At 42.5% G+C, this 21905-nt stretch overlaps 1 protein-coding gene across 2 annotated transcripts in view; it reads left to right on the top strand.

Moving 5' to 3' along the window:
• The window catches only part of RBM26 (RNA binding motif protein 26), an 87791-nt gene extending 66321 nt beyond the window's left edge, over nucleotides 1-21470 (top strand). For both annotated transcript variants that reach the window (XM_056555572.1, XM_056555573.1), the window contains exons 18-25: nucleotides 283-450; nucleotides 3983-4087; nucleotides 5218-5406; nucleotides 12973-13059; nucleotides 14468-14581; nucleotides 15279-16165; nucleotides 18274-18331; nucleotides 20091-21470. In XM_056555572.1, the coding sequence (XP_056411547.1) occupies nucleotides 283-450; nucleotides 3983-4087; nucleotides 5218-5406; nucleotides 12973-13059; nucleotides 14468-14581; nucleotides 15279-15371 (756 nt within the window). In that variant the 3' untranslated portion in view covers nucleotides 15372-16165; nucleotides 18274-18331; nucleotides 20091-21470. The remainder of the gene's footprint in view (nucleotides 1-282; nucleotides 451-3982; nucleotides 4088-5217; nucleotides 5407-12972; nucleotides 13060-14467; nucleotides 14582-15278; nucleotides 16166-18273; nucleotides 18332-20090) is intronic.
• Nucleotides 21471-21905: the final 435 nt, after the last annotated feature.

Here is a 21905-nt window from a genome sequence, read left to right as displayed (position 1 = left end):
TCTTCTAGTACTTATCACCTGCTGTATACTACAGAAGAAGTTGAGTTGTTCTTTTCAGTCTGACCACAGTGCTCTCTGCTGACACTTCTGTCCATTTCAGGAACTGTCCGGAGCAGGAGCAAATCCCCATAGCAAACCTCTCCTGCTCTGGACAGTTCCTGGCATGGCTAATATATATGTAGAAAGTTGTGCAGTTTGGGTGGAAAGCTAATGTGTAATATGTGTTTGAATTAACTTTTCATTACTTGTGCATCTCTTGGGTAACACATTTGTATGTTGCAGATGCTTATAACAAGATTGGAAAAAAATAAAAACATCAAGGCAGAAGATAAAGCGGAAATTCTGAAAACACTGGAAACCTTGAGCAACAGTATTACTAAACTACGGGATGAGCTGAAAGCAGTCACTTCTGCTGGAAATGCTCTGAAGATTAACAAGAGTAAAGCTCAGGTACTGTTTGTACTGCGGAATTCAGCGTCATGTCTGTGACTATTTTACATACGCAGATGATGTATTTGTGAAATAAGTTGTGAATAGGCAGTATGTAGTGACAATGGGGGAAATTTATCCGAACCGTGTCCTGTGGAAAAGTTGCTGAGTTGCCCTTAGCAACCAATAAGATTGCGTCTTTCATTTTTGAAGTCTCTGAAAAATGAAAGAAGCAATCTGGTTGCTATGGGCAACTCAGCAACTTTTCCTCTGGACAGATTTTGATAAATCTCCCTCAATGTGTGTTCTCCTTGAAGCGTCTCATTTTAGAAGATTCCCCTAAATGAAGAAACGGGGATGCTCTTTCATTTTAGGATAAAGTAATGGCCAGTTGAGCTGCGGAGTAACTTTGCTTCTGCAGAATGTTGCCTCACAGAGAAACATGGGTTTCTGAGAGCAGAAATAACTGATAACCTGGGACACACTGGAAAAATTCCATATACTGTACTAAAACAGTTCTTCAAACTACATTACTATTGTATTAATTATACTTAAATACCGATGCTAGACAAAAAGACGGCACTCCCCATGCAGCGGGAATTCTTTAATCTTTCGTTGAGGTACATAAAACACAGGTCAGGGAGTAACACAGACAGCGGGGAGCCAACGGAACGACCATTTCGTGTGTAATGACGCACTTCCTCTAGCTGACGCTCAGGGTCGGCTAGAGGAAGTGCGCCATTACACACGAAAAGGTCATTCCGTACACTTCCTGCTGTCTTTGTCACTCCCTGACCTGTGTTTTATGTACCTCAACGAAAGATTAAAGAATTCTTGCTGTATGGGGAGTGACGTCTTTTTTGTCTTGCATCAGTATTAGTCTGCCCTTGGCTTTCCAGGACTGAGCACCACTACTGGCAGGACAGTTGCGCTATCAGCGCGGTATCCCTCGCTCACAACAGAGCATGTTATTAGTGCACTATAGGATTGTTTCAGCAGTTCGAGTGAACAAGTTTGTTTTAACTATACTTAAAGGGGTACTCCACTGGAAAACATTTTTTTTTTTTTTTAAATCAATTGGTGCAAAAAAGTTTTGTAAATGACTTCTATTAGAAAATCGTAATCCTTCCAGTACTTATCAGCTGCTGTGTGATCCACAGGAAGTTTTTATTTTTGAATTTCCTTTCCACCTGACCACAGAATTTCCTTTCTACACCTCTGTCCATTTTAGGAACTGTCCAGAGTAGGAGCAAATCCCCATAGCAAACCTATCCTGCACTGGACAGTTCCTGACATGGACAGAGGTGTCAGCAGAAAGCACTATGGTCAGACAGAAAGGAAATTCAAAACGAAAATAACTTCCTCTGGAATATAGAGCAGCTGATAAATACTAGAAGGCTTACAATTTTTTTAGTAGAAGGAATTTACAAATCTGTTGATTTAAAAATAAAGTTTTCCAGTGGAGTTTTCCCTTTACATTTCAGTATAACCTTAAATTGATAACCTCAGTCTGCTCTAACATTATACACTGCTCAAAAAAATAAAGGGAACACTAAGATAACACAACCTAGATCTGAATGAATTAACTAATTGTATGAAATACTTTCGTCTTTACATAGTTGAATGTGCTGACAACAAAATCATACTAAAATTATCAATGGAAATCATATTTATCAACCCATGGAGGTCTGGATATGGAGTCACACTCAAAATCAAAGTGGAATACCACACTACAGGCTGATCCAACGTTGATGTAATGTCCTTAAAACAAGTCACAATGAGGCTCAGTAGTGTGTGTGGCCTCCACGTGCCCGTATGACATATCTACAATGCCTGGGAATGCTCCTGATGAGGTGGCGGATGGTCTCCTGAGGGATGTCCTCCCAGACCTGGACTAAAGCATCCGCCAACTCCTGGACAGTCTGTGGTGCAACGTGGCCTTGGTGGATGGGGCGAGACATGATGTCCCAGATTCAGGTCTGGGGAACGGGCGGGCCAGTCCATAGCATCAATGCCTTCCTTGTGCATGAACTGCTGAGACACTCCAGCCACATGAGGTCTAGCATTGTCTTGCATTAGGAGAAACCCAGGGCCAACCGCACCAGCATATGGTCTCACAAGGGGTCTCATCTCGGTACCTAATGGCAGTCAGGCTACCTCTGGCAAGCACATGGAGGGCTGTGTGGCCCCCCAAAGAAATGCCACCCCATACCATTACTGACCCACCGCCAAACCGGTCATGCTGGAGGATGTTGTTGGCAGCAGAACGTTCTTCACGGCGTCTCCAGACTCTGTCACGTCTATCACATGTGCTCAGTGTGAACCTGCTTTCATCTGTGAAGAGCACAGGGCGCCAGTGTCAAATTTGCCAATCTTGGTGTTCTCTGGCAGATGCCAAACATCCTGCATGGTGTTGGGCTGTAAGCACAACCCCTACCTGTGGACAGCGGGTCTCATACCACCCTCATGGAGTCTGTTTTTGACCGTTTGAGTGGACACATGCACATTTGTGGCCTGCTGGAGTTCTTTTTGCAGGGCTCTGGCAGTGCTCCTCCTTTCACAATGTTGGAGGTAGCGGTCCTGCTGCTGGGTTGTTGCCCTCCTACGGCCTCCTCCACGTCTCCTGATGTACTGGCCCGTCTCCTGGTAGCGTCTCTGTGCTCTGGACACTACACTGACAGACACAGCAAACCTTCTTTCCACAGCTCGCATTGATGTGTCATCCTGGATGAGCTGCACTACCTGAGCCACTTTTGTGGGTTGTAGACTCCGTCTCATACTACCACTAGAGTGAAAGCACCGCCAGCATTCAAAAGTGACCAACACATCAGCCAGGAAGCATAGGAACTGAGAAGTGGTCTGTAATCACCACCTTCAGAACCACTCCTTTATTGGGGGTGTATTGCTTATTGCCTGTAATTTCCACCTGTTTGCTCCATTTACACAACAGCATGTGAAATTGATTGTCAATCAGTGTTGCTTCCTGAGTGGACAGTGATTTCACAGAATGTGACTGACTTGGAGTTACATTGTGTTGGTTAAGTGTTCCCTTTATTTTTTTGAGCAGTGTACTTGTACAACAGGAGATTTGCCTCTCTTTTTGGCCTAGGCCTGCAAAACATACTTGTAGGAACCAGCTTTATACAGCTCCAAAACAACCTCCTAGTCAGTAGCAAGTATCTATATACATAACAAAAAAATACAATCTAATGTTAATGTAATGTTTTTAGCCCGCTGATGGCATGTTCTGTATGTTTCAGACTTTAAATATCTTACAAAAGACCCTGCATCTTATAATCCTCAGTTAGGGTGAAATAAGTGTCAGACCTACCCTAAACATCACTAAACTTGATATGCACATGATGCCTACCTTTCTATCAGTGAGGGATTTCTTCAGTGATTCATGGGACAGACTAGTTTGTATATAGCTTGTATATAGGCTAAACAGTCCACTACATTGAACTAGAGACCAGCCATCTATCAGTCCAAGAAACCTGACTGACATTTGGTTTTTATTGCACTCGACTAAACCTTTTTGTTTTCATTTTCAAAGATGCAAAAGGAACTTCTTGACACGGAGCTCGACTTGCACAAGAAACTTCAAGCGGGAGAAGATGTAGCAGAGTTGAGGCGGAAATATACAGAACTACAACTTGAGGTGCGTTTCTTTGAAACCGTTAAACTACTGTTGTACTCAGGGACTCTTCCACCCTTCTGTATGAAATGAAATAAGGCATGTGTTTACTGGATCTGTTTTTGTTTTGCATTTTGTTGTAGGTTGTCCAGTTTTCATCCATATTTGTACTGTCATTTGTTTCTATCTACTTTTGACCTCTGTCTTGAAAGCATTACACGTGTTTGTTTTTTGTTTGTCTTTCAAAGGTTTTTAACCCCTTCCTGACCCATGACATACATGTACGTCATGGGTCGGGTGGGCGGACATGACTGAGGCCCACGGGTCGGGTCCGCGTCTTGACCGGGAAATGTCCGGTAATGACTGACATCGGAGATCGATACATTGTCCGTCATTTAACTGTTTAAATACTGTGATCTATACAGATCACACCATTTAAACATTAAGTGCCGTTATTCTCTGGTGTCTAGTGGTCCCATAGCCCCCCACGGGGGGCTATGGGTTGCTAGGTAGGCCCGAGGCCTTACCTTGTCCTCGGCGTCTTCCCTGGCTCCTTTTGGCAGCCCTTTCAATCGAGCACAGATTTCATGGATCAATGTAATGCAATAGCATTACATTGATGTATGTAAGCCATCTGATGAAAGTGTGTGTGTGTGTGTGTGTGTAAAAAAAAAAAAAAAAAAAAAAAATATATATATATATATATATATATATATATATATATATATATATATATAAAAATTGCCCCCCCCCCCCCCCCCACATTTTCCAATTTTTTTGAATAAAACACTCTACAGGCAAAAAATACACACAAAATGATTACCCTACAAAATTGCGCAATTCCATATTTTTTTTCTTCAATTCTTTCCTGCATATAATTTTTTCTGGCTTTGTAATGCATTGTATGATGATAAAGAAAAAGTGAATCAGTGGAAAGTCCAGCTCGTCACTCAGAAAATAAGCCCTAATACAACTTTCAGTCAAAAAATAAAAGTTATGGGTCTTAGAAGGTAAGGAGGAAAACAAATGCAAGCCAGAAAAAAAAGAGCTGGGTCATGAAGGGGTTAATAATTTGTTCTCCCAGTGGAGAACCCCGGAATGCAGTAAACCATGTATAAGCTGCCCTATGATAACAAAGTTTGCTCTCCTTGCAGGCTGCAAAGCGAGGTATTCTTTCTTCTGGACGTGGAAGAGGGACACACATGAGGGGACGAGGAATGTCACGTGGAAGAGGCAGAGGCCGTGGGCTTTCAGTTCATGCTGTGGTAGACCACCGTCCTAAAGCTTTAGAGATCTCTGGGTTTTGTGAAGGTGATAGGGGAGATCTCCTTCCTCACTTTGCAGTAAGTAAATTAAAGATATAGCAATGTATCTTAGTCACTTGGTTTAGTAGGCCCAAGTGTATTAATGATGGGTCGTCAACCTTTTGACACTGCCATCAACATTTTGCCTATTTTCTATAATATTCTTTTCATTTCTAATACACTCATACAAACACTTTTAGAAATGGATAATTCAATGTTGCAGTTTCCATACTGACCAGCAGGCTGCACTCTAGCATGATAAAACACACACACACAACTTGCTTGCATCAAGCTTAAATGATAAAACAATCTGAGCACATAAATGTAATCTAGTGGTCAGCTGGATCAGGTCACTAGTTCAGACCGGGTCATTGTAAGTTTCTTTTGCCATGTTTAGTTGCCTGCACAACTTTCTAGTTCATATGGAATTATTGTAGAGCTTAATCGTGCTTGTAAAGGGAGTGTAACAAGATGATCGGTCTGTTAAGAAATAGAGTAGTTGATCTGTTGACTTAATATTGAAGGAGATGTCTCATGTAGAAAAATTCTTGTCTTAAATGCAGAAGCAAAAGTTAGATCACTTTGCCAATCACTTACATTATCCATCTTGCATGTAAAACCTGTTTTTCTAGCTTCTTCATTCAGACAAAGCTCAGCAGCTCCCTGTTCTGGTGACTTGCGACCCCCCCCCCCCCCCACCCCCAATTGAGCTCCATTATGCTGGGGGCCGTGACGTCACAATTTCCCCTAGTTCTGTGCGCTGCAGCTCAGCCGCCTGCCCTGTGCATGGCCAGGGCACCTCCCATGTAATTATTAATTTACCCCCTGGTTCCTTCCTGACTAGCTGAGCAGCTTCAGCCAATCATAGTAGCCCCAGTGAGCAAGCGCATCTTCATTCATCCCCTCAGCAGGGGGGATGGAATGGATCATGGAAGCACTATCTGACAGCAGGCTCAGGGTTTATCAGAGCAAGAACGATCTCCTGAGAACAGAAACAGGGGGAGGAGAGCAGTGTTGGATCTCTCCTCCCCTGCTTCTCTTCTCAGGAGATTGTTCTTGCTCTGATAAACCCTGAGCCTGCTGTCAGATAGTGATCAGTGCCTAGGTCAGTGTTTCCCAACCAGTGGGCCTCCAGCTGTTGCAAAACAGCTGGAGTCACCCTGGTTGGGAAACACTGGTCTAGGTATTCCTGTGCGGGGACATGCTGCAGCTATATCCCTGCACCACTGTACAGATATCCCAGTGTCTGTGGGGTTCTCTGGTGTCTGTTCATTATTGGAGGAGACAGGCCGGGGGGGGAAGAGGATGTGGGTGTAGAGGAATGGGGGGGGGGGTTTGGAGAAGTAACAGTGGGCATGTTTGCACTGATGGAGAGGGTGGGGTGCAGAGGGAGTGCGGGCTGGGCTACAGCTGTGATGAACCGAAAGGCATTGTGGGAGACGGGAAGCCAGGGAGCTCCATGAACCAGGAAGGAACGATCTTTCAGCAGGGATTGCAGGCGAAGGGAGTGGGTGAGCTGATTAACTTTCACATGATATATAATTTTTACGACTTGGTACATGATATTTCTTCAAGAGTAATAAATATGGAGGTAGTTGTAACATAAGTGTAAGGGCCAGTTATTGGGTGACTGGTCGTCCCTAGTCACCCTCCCGATAATTGGCCTGTGTAAAAAGGCCTGTGATCATCCAGCGAATGAACAAACATTGTTATTGGCCACATATCACCCTGTATAAACAGAAGATGTGTAGTTGATAATGATGAATTAAATGGTTATTTGTCTCACGAATCCTTTGCTATCAAGCGCTAATCGGAGATCAGCACTTTTTATCATCAGCCTGTCTGAAAGGGCCCTTAGTTGTATAAAAGCAGCATTATATTTATGATATACTATTATCACCAATAGGGAACGCAGGGTTAATGCTATTTATAGCTATATAGAAGCAGTAACAGGAAAGCACATACAGTATGGATAAGCAGAGGAAGCAGCAGCACAATAGTCATTTTGCAGCAGAACTATGGTTAAATTGCACACTCCATTCTTCAAATATTGTGTGGGAGAAAGTCTTTAAGCCAGTGTTTCCCAAACATGGTGCCTCCAGAAAACTACAACTCCCAGCGTGTGCGGCTCTTCAAATCCACTTCAAAACTGAACTGGTCCCTGAAAAATTCAGATTTTGAAAATTTCATGAAAATTTGGAAAATTGCTGCTATACTTTGAAGCCCTCTGATTTTTTCAAAAATTTTAAACAAGCAAGACACCCCCAATAAAGGAGTGGTTCTGCAGGTGGTGATCACATTCCACTTCTCAGTTCCTATGCTTCCTGGCTGATGTTTTGGTCACTTTTGAATGCTGGCGGTGCTTTCACTCTAGTGGTAGCATGAGACTGAGTCTACAACCCACGCAAGTGGCTCAGGTAGTCCAGCTCATCCAAGATGGCACATCAATGTGATCTGTGGCAAGAAGGTTTGCTGTGTCTGTTGGCCACAGTGTCCAGAGCATGGAGGCGCTACCAGGAGACAGGCCAGTACATCAGGAGACGTGGATGAGGCCATAGGAGGGCAACAACTCAACAGCAGGACCTCTATCTCCGCCTTTGTGCAAGGAGGATACTGCCAGAGCCCTGCAAAATCACCTCCAGCAGGCCACACAAGTGCATGTGTCTACTCAAACGGTCTGAAACTCCATGAGGGTGGTATAAGGGCCCGATGTCCACAGGTGGGGGTTGTGCTTGCAGCACAACACTGTGCAGGACGTTTGGCATTTGCCAGAGAACACCAACATTGGCAAATTCGCCACTGGCACCCTGTGCTCTTCACAGATGAAAGCAGGTTCCCACTGAGCACACGTGACAGACATGACAGAGTCTGGAGATGCCATGGAGAACATTCTGCCTACAATATCCTCCAGCATGATCGGTTTGGTGGTGGGTCAGTAATGGTGTGGGGTAACATTTCTTTGGGGGGCTGCACAGCCCTCCAGGTGCTTGCCAGAGGTAGCCTGACTTCTATTAGGTACAGAGATGAGATCCTCAGACCCCTTGTGAAACCATATGCTGGTGCGGTTGGCCCTGGGTTCCTCCTAATGCAAGAGAATGCTAGACCTCGTGGCTGGAGTGTGTCAGCAGTTCATGCAGGAGGAAGGCATTGATGCTATGGACTGGCCCGCCCATTCCCCAGACCTGAATCCGATTGAGCACATCTGGGACATCATGTCTCCCTCCATCCACCAACAGACTGTCCAGGAGTTGGCGTATGCTTTAGTCCAGGTCAGGGAGGACATGCCTCAGGAGACCATCCGCCACCTCATCAGGAGCATGCCCAGGCATTGTAGGGAGGTCATACGGGCACGTGGAGGCCACACACACTACTGAGCCTCATTGTGACTTGTTTTAGGCTGCTTTCACACTGTGAAATAGTTCCGTTTAGGAACTTCCGCCAGAAGTTCCGTCACTATATCGACGAAACCCGGCCGTTACAAAACCCATGACGGCCGTGACTAAATTGCATTGCAGCCTATGGGGTTTTGTAACTGCCCGTTTGCACCCGCATATGCCCGTAATTCATTACGGGCGTTATATAGTGACGGGACATCATGGCGGCAAAATTACTGCATGGTCCTATGGACCCTATACAGGGCAACGGGGATACAATCCAATGCTCCTCCGCCTCCCCCGATATCCTGCTGTCTGTCTCCTATCACAGGACTGCCGTGTGCCAGGCTGGAGTTTCCCATACCTCCCTGCTGGTGTGGGACAGGGTCCCTGTAGGTGCTAGGGACTGATGCCAGTCGGCTAGACATTCGCCTGCATAGTCTCCTACACCACCAGGTTGCCCATCAGATCGGCTGTACTCCAGTACCCCACTTCTGTGGGGGACTTTGAAGGAGTGACCCTGCACATTCAAGGATCCTATGCCAGTCAGCCAGATAGTTGTCTGTATGGTTTCCTACTGAGTTGCCTGCCATACATCCCGCACCGTGGCGGAAATTCAGTAACCCACTGCCAGGTGAGGTTCCGAATGAGTGAGCCCAGGTCGTTCCATGGGCCCTATACCATGCACCACATGTGGTTTGCAGGGTTCCCTACTCTACCGGGTCCCTCTCCACATGCCTGCCGCTCTCGTGGATGACGTCTGGTAACCTAAATTCAGTGTGTGGTTCTGAATGCGGTATCCTGGTGTGTTCTATGGTCCCTGTGGCAAATTAGCCAGACTCTGTCTGGATGGTTTTCTAATCCACCAGGTCACCTCCCTTCTTCCTACCGCTTCCGCAGCTGCTGTCCAGTGACTAACTTTCATTGTGAGTTTCTGAAAACATGACTCTGTGGTTTCATTGGATATTCTCTTTCTTATACCTGTAAGTCGGTTTGGTTTTGCTTGGTTTCCTGCACCACATGCATCCTTCACCTCTTGCGTTTGCAACAGCAGTCCTGGTGTGTATCACCATTCATAGAGGGGGTGTGGGCATTTCCTGCCGATTCGATGGACCGTTGCAGCGACAGCAGCACTCTGTTCCCCCCGATGCGGGTCTACTATGGGCATGGTCACAACACACCGTTAGGTGCTGCGCCTGTTTTCCATACTGCCGGCAATTTGGATGTCTGCGGTTTCTTCGTGGCTGCGGTCTTGTTGCCCCACTACTATCCTGCAATAACCATGTCTGTCTCCCTACATATGCAATGGACGCTCCGCACGTATAGAGCTCACCTCCCTGCCTTTCGGTGGGGTGTACTGCAGGCCTTTCTGTGATTGTTGAGCACATCTGCTCTAGCATGGGGCCTGATAGGGTGACACAGTCTGTTCAACAGCCCCCCTATTCCTCCAGGTATCTCTCCTGGGTTCCGGTGCACGGTGGCTCAGCCGCCTGCTCTACTGCCTTAGTCAGCAACCAGATTGGCTCTGTGATCCCGCTGTTGGTCGTCTCCTCTCTTTTTCGAAGGGACCAGGGTTTCCTCCCAAACGCTATTGGTTACTGCGTGTGCTTCTTACTTGCATTCTCTGTACCAAGTACAAATGTCCAGGATTCAGATCCCTCTGGGGACACACATGGCTCCTCCATATCTCGCTATGTTTCAGTACTATGACCCTTTGCCGCAGGGCTGCGCTCCCTGTTCCTACAGTACCTTTCCTACTTTGGCTATTTACTTCTCCAGGGGGTGTGGGGATCAGGGAGCAGCACGGTCAGTACCTGAGTTTCCTCTCGCAACCCCTCCACCAGAGCGCTTCTACTGCCGACATGGAGTCATCTCCCTCTTTCCCCCTACATAGGTAGGGTACCTGGCTGGGCCCTTGGTTTTGCGGAGAGCATTTGAAGACCTTTGCACCAGCTTACTGCTTACTGCCCACTGTTGTAGCCTGGCTCTCCCCCCTGTTTTTTTTTTTTCCTGCTGCACATGCAGCCAGGGCACACTCCTCTGTTGGTGGAGTTCATGCAATCATGTATGGCTCAGCGAAAGGCAATCTGGCCACCGTCTGTTGTTTGGGCCCTGCCATTGCTCTCCTTCCTTGGCGCTATCTCCCGGGAGGGCTTTGTTCATCCTTCCCTTTGACAGTCAGTTGCTCTACTCTGACACAACAGTTTTCTGGAGTAACCTTCATGTACCCAGATCCTGAGAGTCCCGAATGGGTTCCCTTTGTTTCCCTCTCTGTTCCCGTCCTGAAGGGATGTTGCTTCAGAATTCTCTCGGCAGCTTCGACCACGGGGGTTTAAGGCTGCTTTTCCGTGCCCATTCCCTCTTCGCTGGCTTGTGGGAGTACTGGGGAGTCTCCTTGTATTGGGCAACCTTCTAAGCTGCTGTGGCTAGCCTTATTATCTAGCTTGGCCCTTCTAGTTCTTAGGGCCTTAGTGATGGGTGTGGTCTCTGGCATGGTAGCATTCCTGCCCAGACTTCTCTGCGATCCATTTGTGGGTTGGTCTTTCTTTACTGCACCTTTTTCTTGTCCCGACATAGAAGTATGTCTCCCAGAGTGTTTCGCTGTGCTGGGTTTGCAAGTCTTTTAGGAGACTCTGGAACCTCCGTTCCCATGCCGGCCACTCTGGTATTCCGGGATGCTCCTTCTCGAGGCATTCCGTTCCTTTTTTTGGTCGTTTAACTTTTGTCTTCTTCGGGGTCCATGTATTCCTGGGACGGAGGGCGTTCCAGTCAGCCGATGATGCCAATCGAGCCAATTCAGCATCTACATGGACATGCTTTTCTCGTCTTGTTTTTTTACACCGGCTCTGGCACTGTTTCAGACTTGTCAGTTTCCGCCTGCGTGCTAGTCTCTTTCCCCTTGGACTTTGGTTTTGGAGCCTGCAGCTTTTCAAGTTCAGGTCATCGATCTTATGCATCATGCCTTTCTACAGCCAGTTTCTGTCTCTCTTCCTTTTTTTCCTGAGGCTCTGGTCTCCACCTTGACTGTGCTCGCCTTCTGCTCAGACGTGCTCTGCTCTCCCTGGAATTTTTCACCATGCTTTCTTGAATCTTTTGATTCTCTGGCTAGGTTTCTCGGACACCTTTCTATTTTTGTTCTCCAGCCGGGCTGGCCCTCTGTCCACTTCTGTGTTTGAGTGTCGGTTTTCTACCTCTTTCCAGGATGGTTACGGCCGTCAGGCAGCCCTTTTTTGTCTCTCTGTTGACCATAGGTTTGAGTCTCTTCAACGGACGATCCCTTCCTTTGGCGTCCTAGTCCATCTCTTGGACGGTGGGACCTTCTGGACACTCAGTTTCTGGTTTTCTGTTGCCTGTTGGCTTGGGTTTCATCTGTGAGCCTTACGGATGAATTGGGTACAGTTTCCTGACTGTCTCCCTTTCTCTGGTGGTTGTTATTCCCACCCTAGGGGACTGCTTTAATACGTCCCATCAGTATAGGTGTCCCCAATGAAGAGCGACCGTGAAAAGGAGATTTTTTTTTTTTGTACTCACTGTAAAATCTTTCTCATTGCCTTCATTGGGGGACACCGCACCCACCCATTTCTTCATTTTTGGTCCGGATCCTCTTTTCCAGTTCTTGGGTTTTTTCTTCAGGATTCTTTTCTAGGGTCCTTCGGACATATTTCTTTGTTGGCTTCTCCTACTGCTTTGTGACAAAACGGATTCTCACTTCCAGTGGGCAGGTATATCCTGCCAGGGAGGAGATTACTTTTTCTCCCTAGTGTCAGCGCCTCCTATTGGCAAGAGCATATACCCATCAGTATAGGTGACCCCCCAGTGAAGGCTACGAGAAAGATTTTACGGTGAGTACAAAAAAATCTCATTTTATTTCTCACTTTTTGAAAGCAAAATGTAAGTTCAGAAATGGAAAAGGCTGGTAAAAAGACATCCAAAATATGCACCAAACAGAATAAAGAAGGCCTAACTGTCTTAGTTTTTTAGACTGTTGTCATTCTTTCATTTCCTTAAGAATGAAGAAGCAAACAACAATTCCTCTACAATGTCTTGATTGTCATCCTTTAACCCTTGTCCTTCATCCTGCACATTATAGTAGATTAAATCTTGTCTTCCAACATTCAGTGCTTTTAAAAGTGTTAAAATACTGGGAAAATATGAGTAATATAACTTACTATATTTTAGTGGAGCTGTACAGTGGTTTTATAGCAACATGTTTTTTTTTTTTTTTTTAAAGCAATTTGGTGAAATTGAAGACTGCCAGATAAATGAGACGTCTCTCCGTGCAACAATCGCTTTCAAGACGAGAGCAGAAGCTGAGGCTGTAAGTTTATCTACTCCACTCATCACACCACCAGTAGCACACCATAGTATGGCTGGGCTGGCTGTGTTTTTCTCATTGATTTCTATTGAAGTCATAAAGAAAATGAGTGTTCACACACAGCTTTATTTTATGACTCACAATATACGGCTTTAAAATACAGACCCTTTTTCTAGTCCAGTTATATGCCTAAATACAGACCTATTTAGGCATGAAACTTGGGACAAATGTTGGCCCAGAACAATGTCCGAACTGAAAATAGCTGGTTTTAGGCTATAGCTTTTAAAAGCTGTTTAAAACTACTTCCCATAAAAGTACAACTCAATAGTTTAAAAAAAAAAATTCGGTGAAAAAGTTTTGAGAGTTTCAGAATAATTTTTTATTTTTTTTGCTTGCAACAAAACATTTTAAAAGGTAATTTGGCGTTTTTCATTAATTCTAATGTTGATGGGGCAGCTCCCGTTCAGGAATAGGTAAGTGTGTGGAGATTGTGTGTATAATATATTGTATATACAATTTTGTTCCAAAACACCCCAGCAATATATTAATTATTGTAACATTATTAAAAATTATTTATTGTGTGTGCATTGCCTTATAGTACAAATGAAAATCTTTTTTTTTTTTTTTTAAATTGAGGTTTTTTTCTTTATCCCTTTTTCCAGTCCCACTTACCCAGCTAAAAAAGACAAAAAATATTTGGGCCTCCTAACAAATTAAGAATTCACTTTTTATTAAGTTTACACAAAGGAGTTAAAATGCTGCCTTAGAATTTTGCCTTGTATGATCTTATGCTTAGACCATAAACCGTAGACTTGTGAGCTGCATGGAAAAAAGGCCTCTAAATATATAATAAATTTATACGTACAGATTTAAAATTTATACCGCAGGACTTCAATATCACACAATTCATGGTCAGCTGCTGTTGAACATGTAATTGTTTCTACATTTCACATTATGCTGTACTTGAGAATTGTGCCATAAATCTTGTGTGACTGTCCCAGTTATTTGGGTATGTTGCCAACACTGATTTATGTTGCTTCATGTTACTTTAATGTGAGCATACAATTTCCAAAGCAGCCACTTTGTGCAGCTGGCACCAAGCAAGATTTGAGTATTTTAATACTAGCTCTTCCGTTTTCAATTACTGGGCTGTTCTTTAGAGGTTATTTGTCTTTCCAGCCTCTGCAGGTCACAATAGGGAGCACAAGTACGTATTAATACCGCACCTATTCGTAAGAAAGATGTCCAGGTGCTGCCACACTTAAATTCACACCGTATGTGACAGCAAGTCATAAAGTGTGTTTCTTCCTGAAATCATTTAGAAATCTGTGTGTACATATGTATCTCAAAGTGAGTGTTAACTGCTTATGACCAGGACTTTGCTCATTCTTTTATATATGTACTAATCTAGGCTGCAGTTCACGGAGCCCATTTCAAAGGGCAGGACTTAAAACTAGCTTGGAGTAAACCAGTAGCAAATCCAGGCAGCGCAGAAGTGGAAGATGTGGAACCAGAAGAGGAAGAAGTAAGTATTTTCTGATATCATTTTTTCTTACAATTTGTATTGTCCACCTTTTGCACCATATGAATAATATACCCTTGATAATTCCATAGTGAATGAAACTTCAGTATCTGCCGAAACGGAATCTTACAGATTGTCCCTCATTTAGTTTAGTCTGACCATATTAGTTACATCTTGAAAGTACATCAGTTGCCTGGAAACATATTGGATATATTCCAAAGAGACCAAAGACTGTCTTCCTGGACTTTTATTTAAAACATTTTTTTTTTAGAGCAACCAAAGCACTTTAAAAGATGAACTAATTTTGGTCAGGCTAAACTAATCGATGGACAATTCTTGAGATCAGGTCACGTGACCCACATCTTATTCAGGGGATCCATTGGTCAAGTTTCGTACATTTCAGTTATTCTCACCACTGAAGGACAAGATGGTTAATAAAATATCCCCAGAGAAGCCTGTTAAATAGTACACCATAGCGTTCACGGTGCAAATAGTGAGGATCGTTCCTATTTTAGTGTAACCTTTACCTTTTAGCAGATAAAAGTTTACAATGGCAGAAAATCTGTATGTCCACGGCTGGCTTACTTTCTTTGACTTGAATTCATCTTACACATGAGTATTTGGCTCAACAACTAAATAGCGTTTTTCTTCTGTTTATGGTTCACTTTTTTATTTATTTTTTGTTGTTGTTTTACTCTAGTTTCCGGAAGAGACCGCTGTAGATGACTCTTTGCTTCAGGAGGACGATGATGAGGAGGAAGAGGACAACGAGTCTCGTTCTTGGAGGAGATGAATTGTTTTTTGCCTTCTCAAGCGCTCTATATCTGGACGCTTTATTCTAATTAAAGCTCCTTTCCATCGGATGTGTTCCTATTGTGTGAATAGAAATGCTGGACAATTGAAAAGCCTTCTGTAGTTGTCACATTTCAGTAAATGATTGCACAATGCATCATCATAGACACATATGCAATGGTTTTATTACGTACACTTTGAGTGTACCCTTTTGATTTTTTTAATTTAAGGAACTTGTGAAATGCAAGTTGAGTTCATTTTTCCTCAAAACAAAAAAAAAGTTTGCTTTAAAATCTATAAATGTTTTAGACATGAGTAGATGAATGCTAAACAAAAAATCTCAGTTGTTATGTATACATAATGCATAGTGTAGGCTTTACTATGTAGTAGCCTTTTTGTTCAGCTCATTTTGTGTACGTAATTTACGTATAGGGTTTTAATAACATTGTACAAATGCTTTGCAATTAAGTCCATGTGACTTCAATATGTTAAGAAAAAAAATAAAGTGGAATGGTCCAAGAAAGACGACAAAAACAATGAAAATTCAGATCTGTTAACAAGTTAATGTTATAAAAAAAAAAAAAGAAAAAAAAAAAAAATGACAAACCATTCCAGTGGTTTAACTGTAAAGATTTTGTGATGTTATGATAAATTGAACCTCTAAGGCTTTATGTGCAACATTTTCTGATATGGAAAGTACGTTGGCTTGACATCAGGATCTGGCGCCTGGCAGAAACATGTAGTGTGCGGTGCGGGCAAGCTTCCACCGGAGTAGAAGAAAACAAGCCAGTGTCGGTAAGTATCATGTTACCTAAATAGACTGTTTTATGGAAACTTGGATAAAATATGAACTCTAAGTTATAGTTCTCTATACGACTCCATTTCGAATTTGCGCATTAAATGTATGCAAACCTGGTGTCTCAATGGATTCACTCTTTAATGGAGAAGGGACCTAACAGGAAGGTGGTTTAAAGAGATACTCTACTACTTTAAAACTTACCTGACACCTGTTTTACGGAAACTTCTTGGTTAAAAACTCCACAGGTTTGGGGATATGTTTTAATTTATGCACAGGAAAAGAATGAAAACGCACTCGGCAATCTTGTGTTGAAAAGCTGGGTGCAATTTATTTTTGAAGACACTGATACATCCTCCATATAGGAAGAGAGAGACAACAGATGCCGGCTCCGGCTTTTCCACTTAGCTTTTCCACGCAAGATCGCTGAGTGCATTTTCATTCTATTCCTGTGCATACGTTTGTGCTTTTTCTGGGTTTATGCACCGCTGCCTCATGGATTACAAATGCCACCATTTGCCTCCACTGTCTGTCGTTTGTACTATTTCCAAAACTTTTTTCACTTGATAGTGCCAGTTCTCTCTACTATTTAAAGTATACGTTTTAATGTATTTGAGTACCCCTTTAAGGTCCCTTAAATTAAGTTGTCCAAGTTGTGAGGATTTTTTTATTTGTACTTGGGTCTCTTTGGTCCTTATGAATAATGGCTTGACCACATGACAGATGTAGGGATAATGGGGGTGGGGGGGGGAGATTTATCAAAACCTGTGCAGAGGAAAAAGTTGACCAATTGCCCTTAGCAACCAATCAGATCGCTTCTTTCATTTTTAACCCCCTTAAGGACCAAGAATTTTTCTATTTTTTTTTTCGTTTTTTCACTTTAATTTTGCACCTATAAATCCATATGATTGCTTATTTTTTGCACCACCAATTCTACTTTGTAATGACATCAGTCATTTTACCCAAAAATCATTGTGCGACAAAATTTAAGAAAAAACACCATTTTGTAAATTTTGGGGGCCTCCGTTTCTACACAGTACATTTTTCAGTAAAAATGAAACTTTATCTTTATTCTGTAGGTCCATAAGATTAAAATTGTTTTGACCGGACTTTTTGATCGCTTTTTATTCCTTTTTGTATGGGATAAAAAGTGACCAAAAATATGCTATTTTGGACTTTGGATTTTTTTTTGCGCTTATGCCATTGACCGTGCGGTTTAATTGACATTATATTTTTATAGTTCATACATTTACGCACGCGGCGATGCCACATGTTTATTTTTATTATGTTTATATATGGAATTTGGGAAAAGGGGGTGATTTAAACATTTAATAAGGATAGGGTTAATGTGTGTGTGTGTGTGTGTGTTTAAACTTTTCTTTTTTTTTTTTTTTTTTTTTTTTACACTTTTAGTCCCCTTAGGGGACTTTTAGGAGGAATCATTTGATTCCTCATACAAATCAATATGGTTCCATAGAACCATATTGATCAGTGTGCTCTGCGCTCGATTGATAAAGCCTGGCCCTGCCAGGCTTGATCATTCTGAGCGCCGGAGCCGCCACAGGAGGAGAGGTAAGCCCTCAGGCTACCTCAGGAGTGGATCGGTAGGCAGCATTGGTGGCGTGACAGTTCCACCTAAGGGCTTGTTTCACATGTAGTAATTTGGAGCTAATTTTTGTCGCAATTTGGACTTTCATTTTGGTCAGTATCTTTACCAGGTAAAACTATAATGGAAAGATTTTACACCCTATGGGGGAGATTTATCTAAACCTGTGCAAAGGAAAAGTGAAGTAGTTTCCTATAGCAACCAATCATATTGCTACTTTTAATTTTTCAGTGCCCTTTTTAAAAAGGAAATAAGCAGTCTTGTCGCTATGGGAAACTGCTCCTTTTTTCCTGTTTTAATGAATCTCCCCGTGTGTGTCTTGGTTCTTTCCTGATTTTGTCTCAGATTACTGGCCAAGCTAAGGGCCAAATACTGACGAAAATACTGTGTGTGAATCCAGGTTTAGACTGTAATAGTAACTTTTTGTAATGCAATTTTTTCTTGTAGTCAGAGATTTTACACTTATTTTAACATGAACATTATTTGTTTTGTTTTTTGTAGATGATATGGATTGAGTGTTAGAAGTTGTCCTGCTTGCAAGTATTCTCTCTGAAAACAGGTAGAGTATACTTCATTGTTGTTTCCTATCCTGTTTTTGGTAAAGGAAAGTTTTGTCCGTATTACAATCACTTTCTAGTCTGTTACTGTGATCTACAAAATATATGTTTTGAGAACCTGAAATTTCAGCTCTCAAGTATAAGTCTTAAAGCCTATCAGGACATCTGGCTGTAATAGAGGAGAGGACTCTTCCTTCCATTACACAGATGGCCTATTGATTGAGTGCTACAAATGAAATGGAGGGCCCCCTTCTTCAAACCAATGGTAGTGCCAGAAATCAGAACTGGCTGTTATCCAACAATTCTATGACCCCATTCACATGCAGGTTTGGGATTCCTTAAATGGGCACTGCCATAAAAAAATTTGTAGGCATGTGATACAACAGGTAAAATAAATAAGATTTGTAATTTACTCCCTGTGTAAAAAAAAAAAAAAGTATAAAAGTATTTTATGTCACTTTCATGGCCTTAGAAATCTGGCCAATAGGGTTCTCCCTTCTGGTCTAGACCACTTTCTGTCTGTCAAAAGCACAGGGAGTGCGGTCTGGTCATAGGTAGTGACTAGCACTCTGCCAGTGTATGAAACGGGGAGTTTTTTGTTTGTGGGACTCAAAGCATACCCAAATGTGATTGGCTGCCTTCTGAACAGCATGGGTAGATATATGGATGTGGCAGTGCCATGTTTTGCTGCTCTTGCGTTGTCAAGATTATCTTGCTGCTAGTACGTGTTCACAAATGCCAACACTTTTTATTCTGTCTATGGGAAGGAGATGTTCTGACTGGGACCCAACACTGGGTCTTGGATGTTTTTATGTATTTATCTTTAACACCTTAAAGGGTTAGTTTCATCAAACAGAAGTTAACGAAATGAGATGTGAACCACGCACATATATGTAGAAATATGCTGTGTTTTTATTTTTTTATATATAGGTAAAATTACCTTTATCACTGTACTAATCTTCTCCCATGCATATGATCACTTCCTAGTTTTCTCTCTGAACTGTTGCGGTGCTGTTGCAATGCAACAGGGCCCACACGTTCCCACAATTCCCCTTGCTTGCTTATGCAATGGACACGAATTGCCAGTACTTATGGGACAGCCTAGGAGACCGAGATTGAACGGAGCATGTGTGACCACTTTAGTGGGTCCTAACCAGAGGCAGCAGGTTATCAAAACAAGTTTCAGGAGTCTGGCTGTATGTGTATGACAGCTGGCCCCCATCAGTCAGACACTGTCAGATGTATCAGTCACAGAGAATGAATTTACTTACAACTATGATGAATCTATCTATTACAGAGCAGGAAATGGGGTTACAGTGATAGCAGTGGCATTTCCTGCCCTTTCTGCATGACAGGTATTCCCATTGATGTGCTTGAGGACATATGGGTAGTTATGTGCTTCCAAAGCAGACAGCTCCTTTATTATATTTACAACTATTACTTGTTCCATTATGCGTTATCACCTACCTGTCACATAAGGGAGTGTTCTCATGTACTAATTTTTAAATGCAGTTTTTCAGTCCAAAGCAAAGACTTGACTGTGAGGGTACATTTTCACATATGTATTTTGCTGCAGGTTTTCTGCTGCTGATTTTCCTAGTAACATCTGCAAAGAAACAAGCACATGTGAACATGCCCTTAAAAAGAGAATCCAAACATGAGCCATTCTTGGCATTTGATTTTTTAATGTGGGAACATGTCCTAAAAGGAAACCAGAAAATAAGTGCAGTGTTTAATTCACCACATATTTCTCTCTTTCAGGTTGCTCCTTCTGTTTTGGTGGTATTCCATAAAAGAACTAGCAGCATACACACTTGCACTAACAGAAGACTTTCCCTGTCTAGAATGTGGGATTGTTTTGCATCTGTACTTTAACAAAATATATTTTCCTAGTTCATCTGCGTTTTTCAGTGCAGAAATGTTTCCTCTAAATTTACATGTGCATCTCCTCCTTGCTCAAAGCTCAGGTTAGTAGTATGTAACCATGTAGCCTATAGAAGTGTGTCCACACAGTGCGGTAAAAGCCATATCCACTTCATACATGTATTTACCGTAACTGGCACCACGGTTTTTACAGGGGAAATATTCGTTTTCATGTTTATAACACCTGGATCCACCAGGATGTGGTTGTGATGTAGATTTTTACCTCACTATGTGAATACACTCTAAGGTAAGACAGATTTAGATATTTAGAAAAGAGAGTGTACATATTAATATTCTAGCAGGTTAAAGTCAACCTATGAATACCTGTTTTAAAGAAGTGCCTGATACTTGCAGGAAACTAGTTTTATAGCCGCACATGCTCGTTTGCATGCACACATTCTTAAAAACATACTTGATTTTTCTATGTCGGGCTTGTATGTTAACTAGACAACTCAAGTAAGTGACCTCTTTAAATGTAACTGGAGATCTTGTATACAATTTTATAGTAAGTTTAGAAAAACGTTCTGTGAGATAAAGTCTGACTTGCATTCATGGATGTAGATTGCTTTTTGTTAGCTCCAGTTCTCCCGACAGGTCGTGATTTGGAGAGATCCTATATAGAGAAGACCTGGGCAACCCGATACTATGACAATACTTATAACACCTGAACAATACTAGAGATGTTTAACCCCTTGCTGCAAAATGCCACGTATAAACAGCCCTGGGGCATGGGAGGGTTATGAAGCGAGCTCAGGGGCTGTCAGCTATCAGCAGCCAGGACCCGTGGCTAATGCCGGAAATTGCCGTTCAGGTAGCTGTCCAGCATTAACTCTTTAGACGCGGTGATCAAAGTTGTTCGCCATGTCTAAAGTGAAAGCTTCCTGGCAGCTCAGTCGGGCTGATCGGGACCATCGCGGTAAAATCGCGATGTCCTGATCAGCTAGGACGCATCAGTAGGGTGCCTTACCTGCCTTCTGCACATCGTATCGTCGTTTGGTTGCTCCAAGCCTGAAATCCAGGCTTGAGCAATCAACCGCCGATAACACTGATCAATGCATTGCAATGCAATGTCATTGATCAGTGTATTGAAGTAATGTACTGCATGTTATAACATTATTTAAAAAAAAGTTCCACTTTTTTTTTTTTGCAATGATGATTTAACCCCTTCCCTAATCAGTTTGAGTCACCCCCCTTTTCCCATTAAAAAAAAAAACATGTGTAAATAAAAATAAACGTGTGATATTGCCGCGTGCATAAATGTCCGAACGATAAAAATATATCGTTAAATAAACCACACGGTCAATGGTGTACGCACAAAAAAAAATCCAAAGTCCAAAATAGCGTATTTTTGGTCACTTTTTTTTATACCATAAAAAAATTAATAAAAAGCGATCAAAAAGTCTGATCAAAACAAATATGGTACAGATAAAAACTTCAGATCACAGCGCAAATAATGAGTCCTCACACCGCCCCGTATGTGAGAGAAAAAAAAAGTTTTAGGGGTCAGAAGAGGACAATTTTAAAGGTATCAAATGGACCTACTGAATAAAGAGGTGTTATTTTTAGCGAAAAATGTACTGCTTAGAAACAGAAGCCCCCAAAATTTACAAAATGATGTGTTTTCTTTTTTGTTGAAAATTTTCTTTTTTGTTG

Source organism: Hyla sarda, chromosome 2 (genome assembly GCF_029499605.1).
Source record: "Hyla sarda isolate aHylSar1 chromosome 2, aHylSar1.hap1, whole genome shotgun sequence".
Classification (NCBI taxonomy): domain Eukaryota; kingdom Metazoa; phylum Chordata; class Amphibia; order Anura; family Hylidae; genus Hyla; species Hyla sarda.
This window is presented reverse-complemented; position numbering and strand designations above follow the sequence as displayed.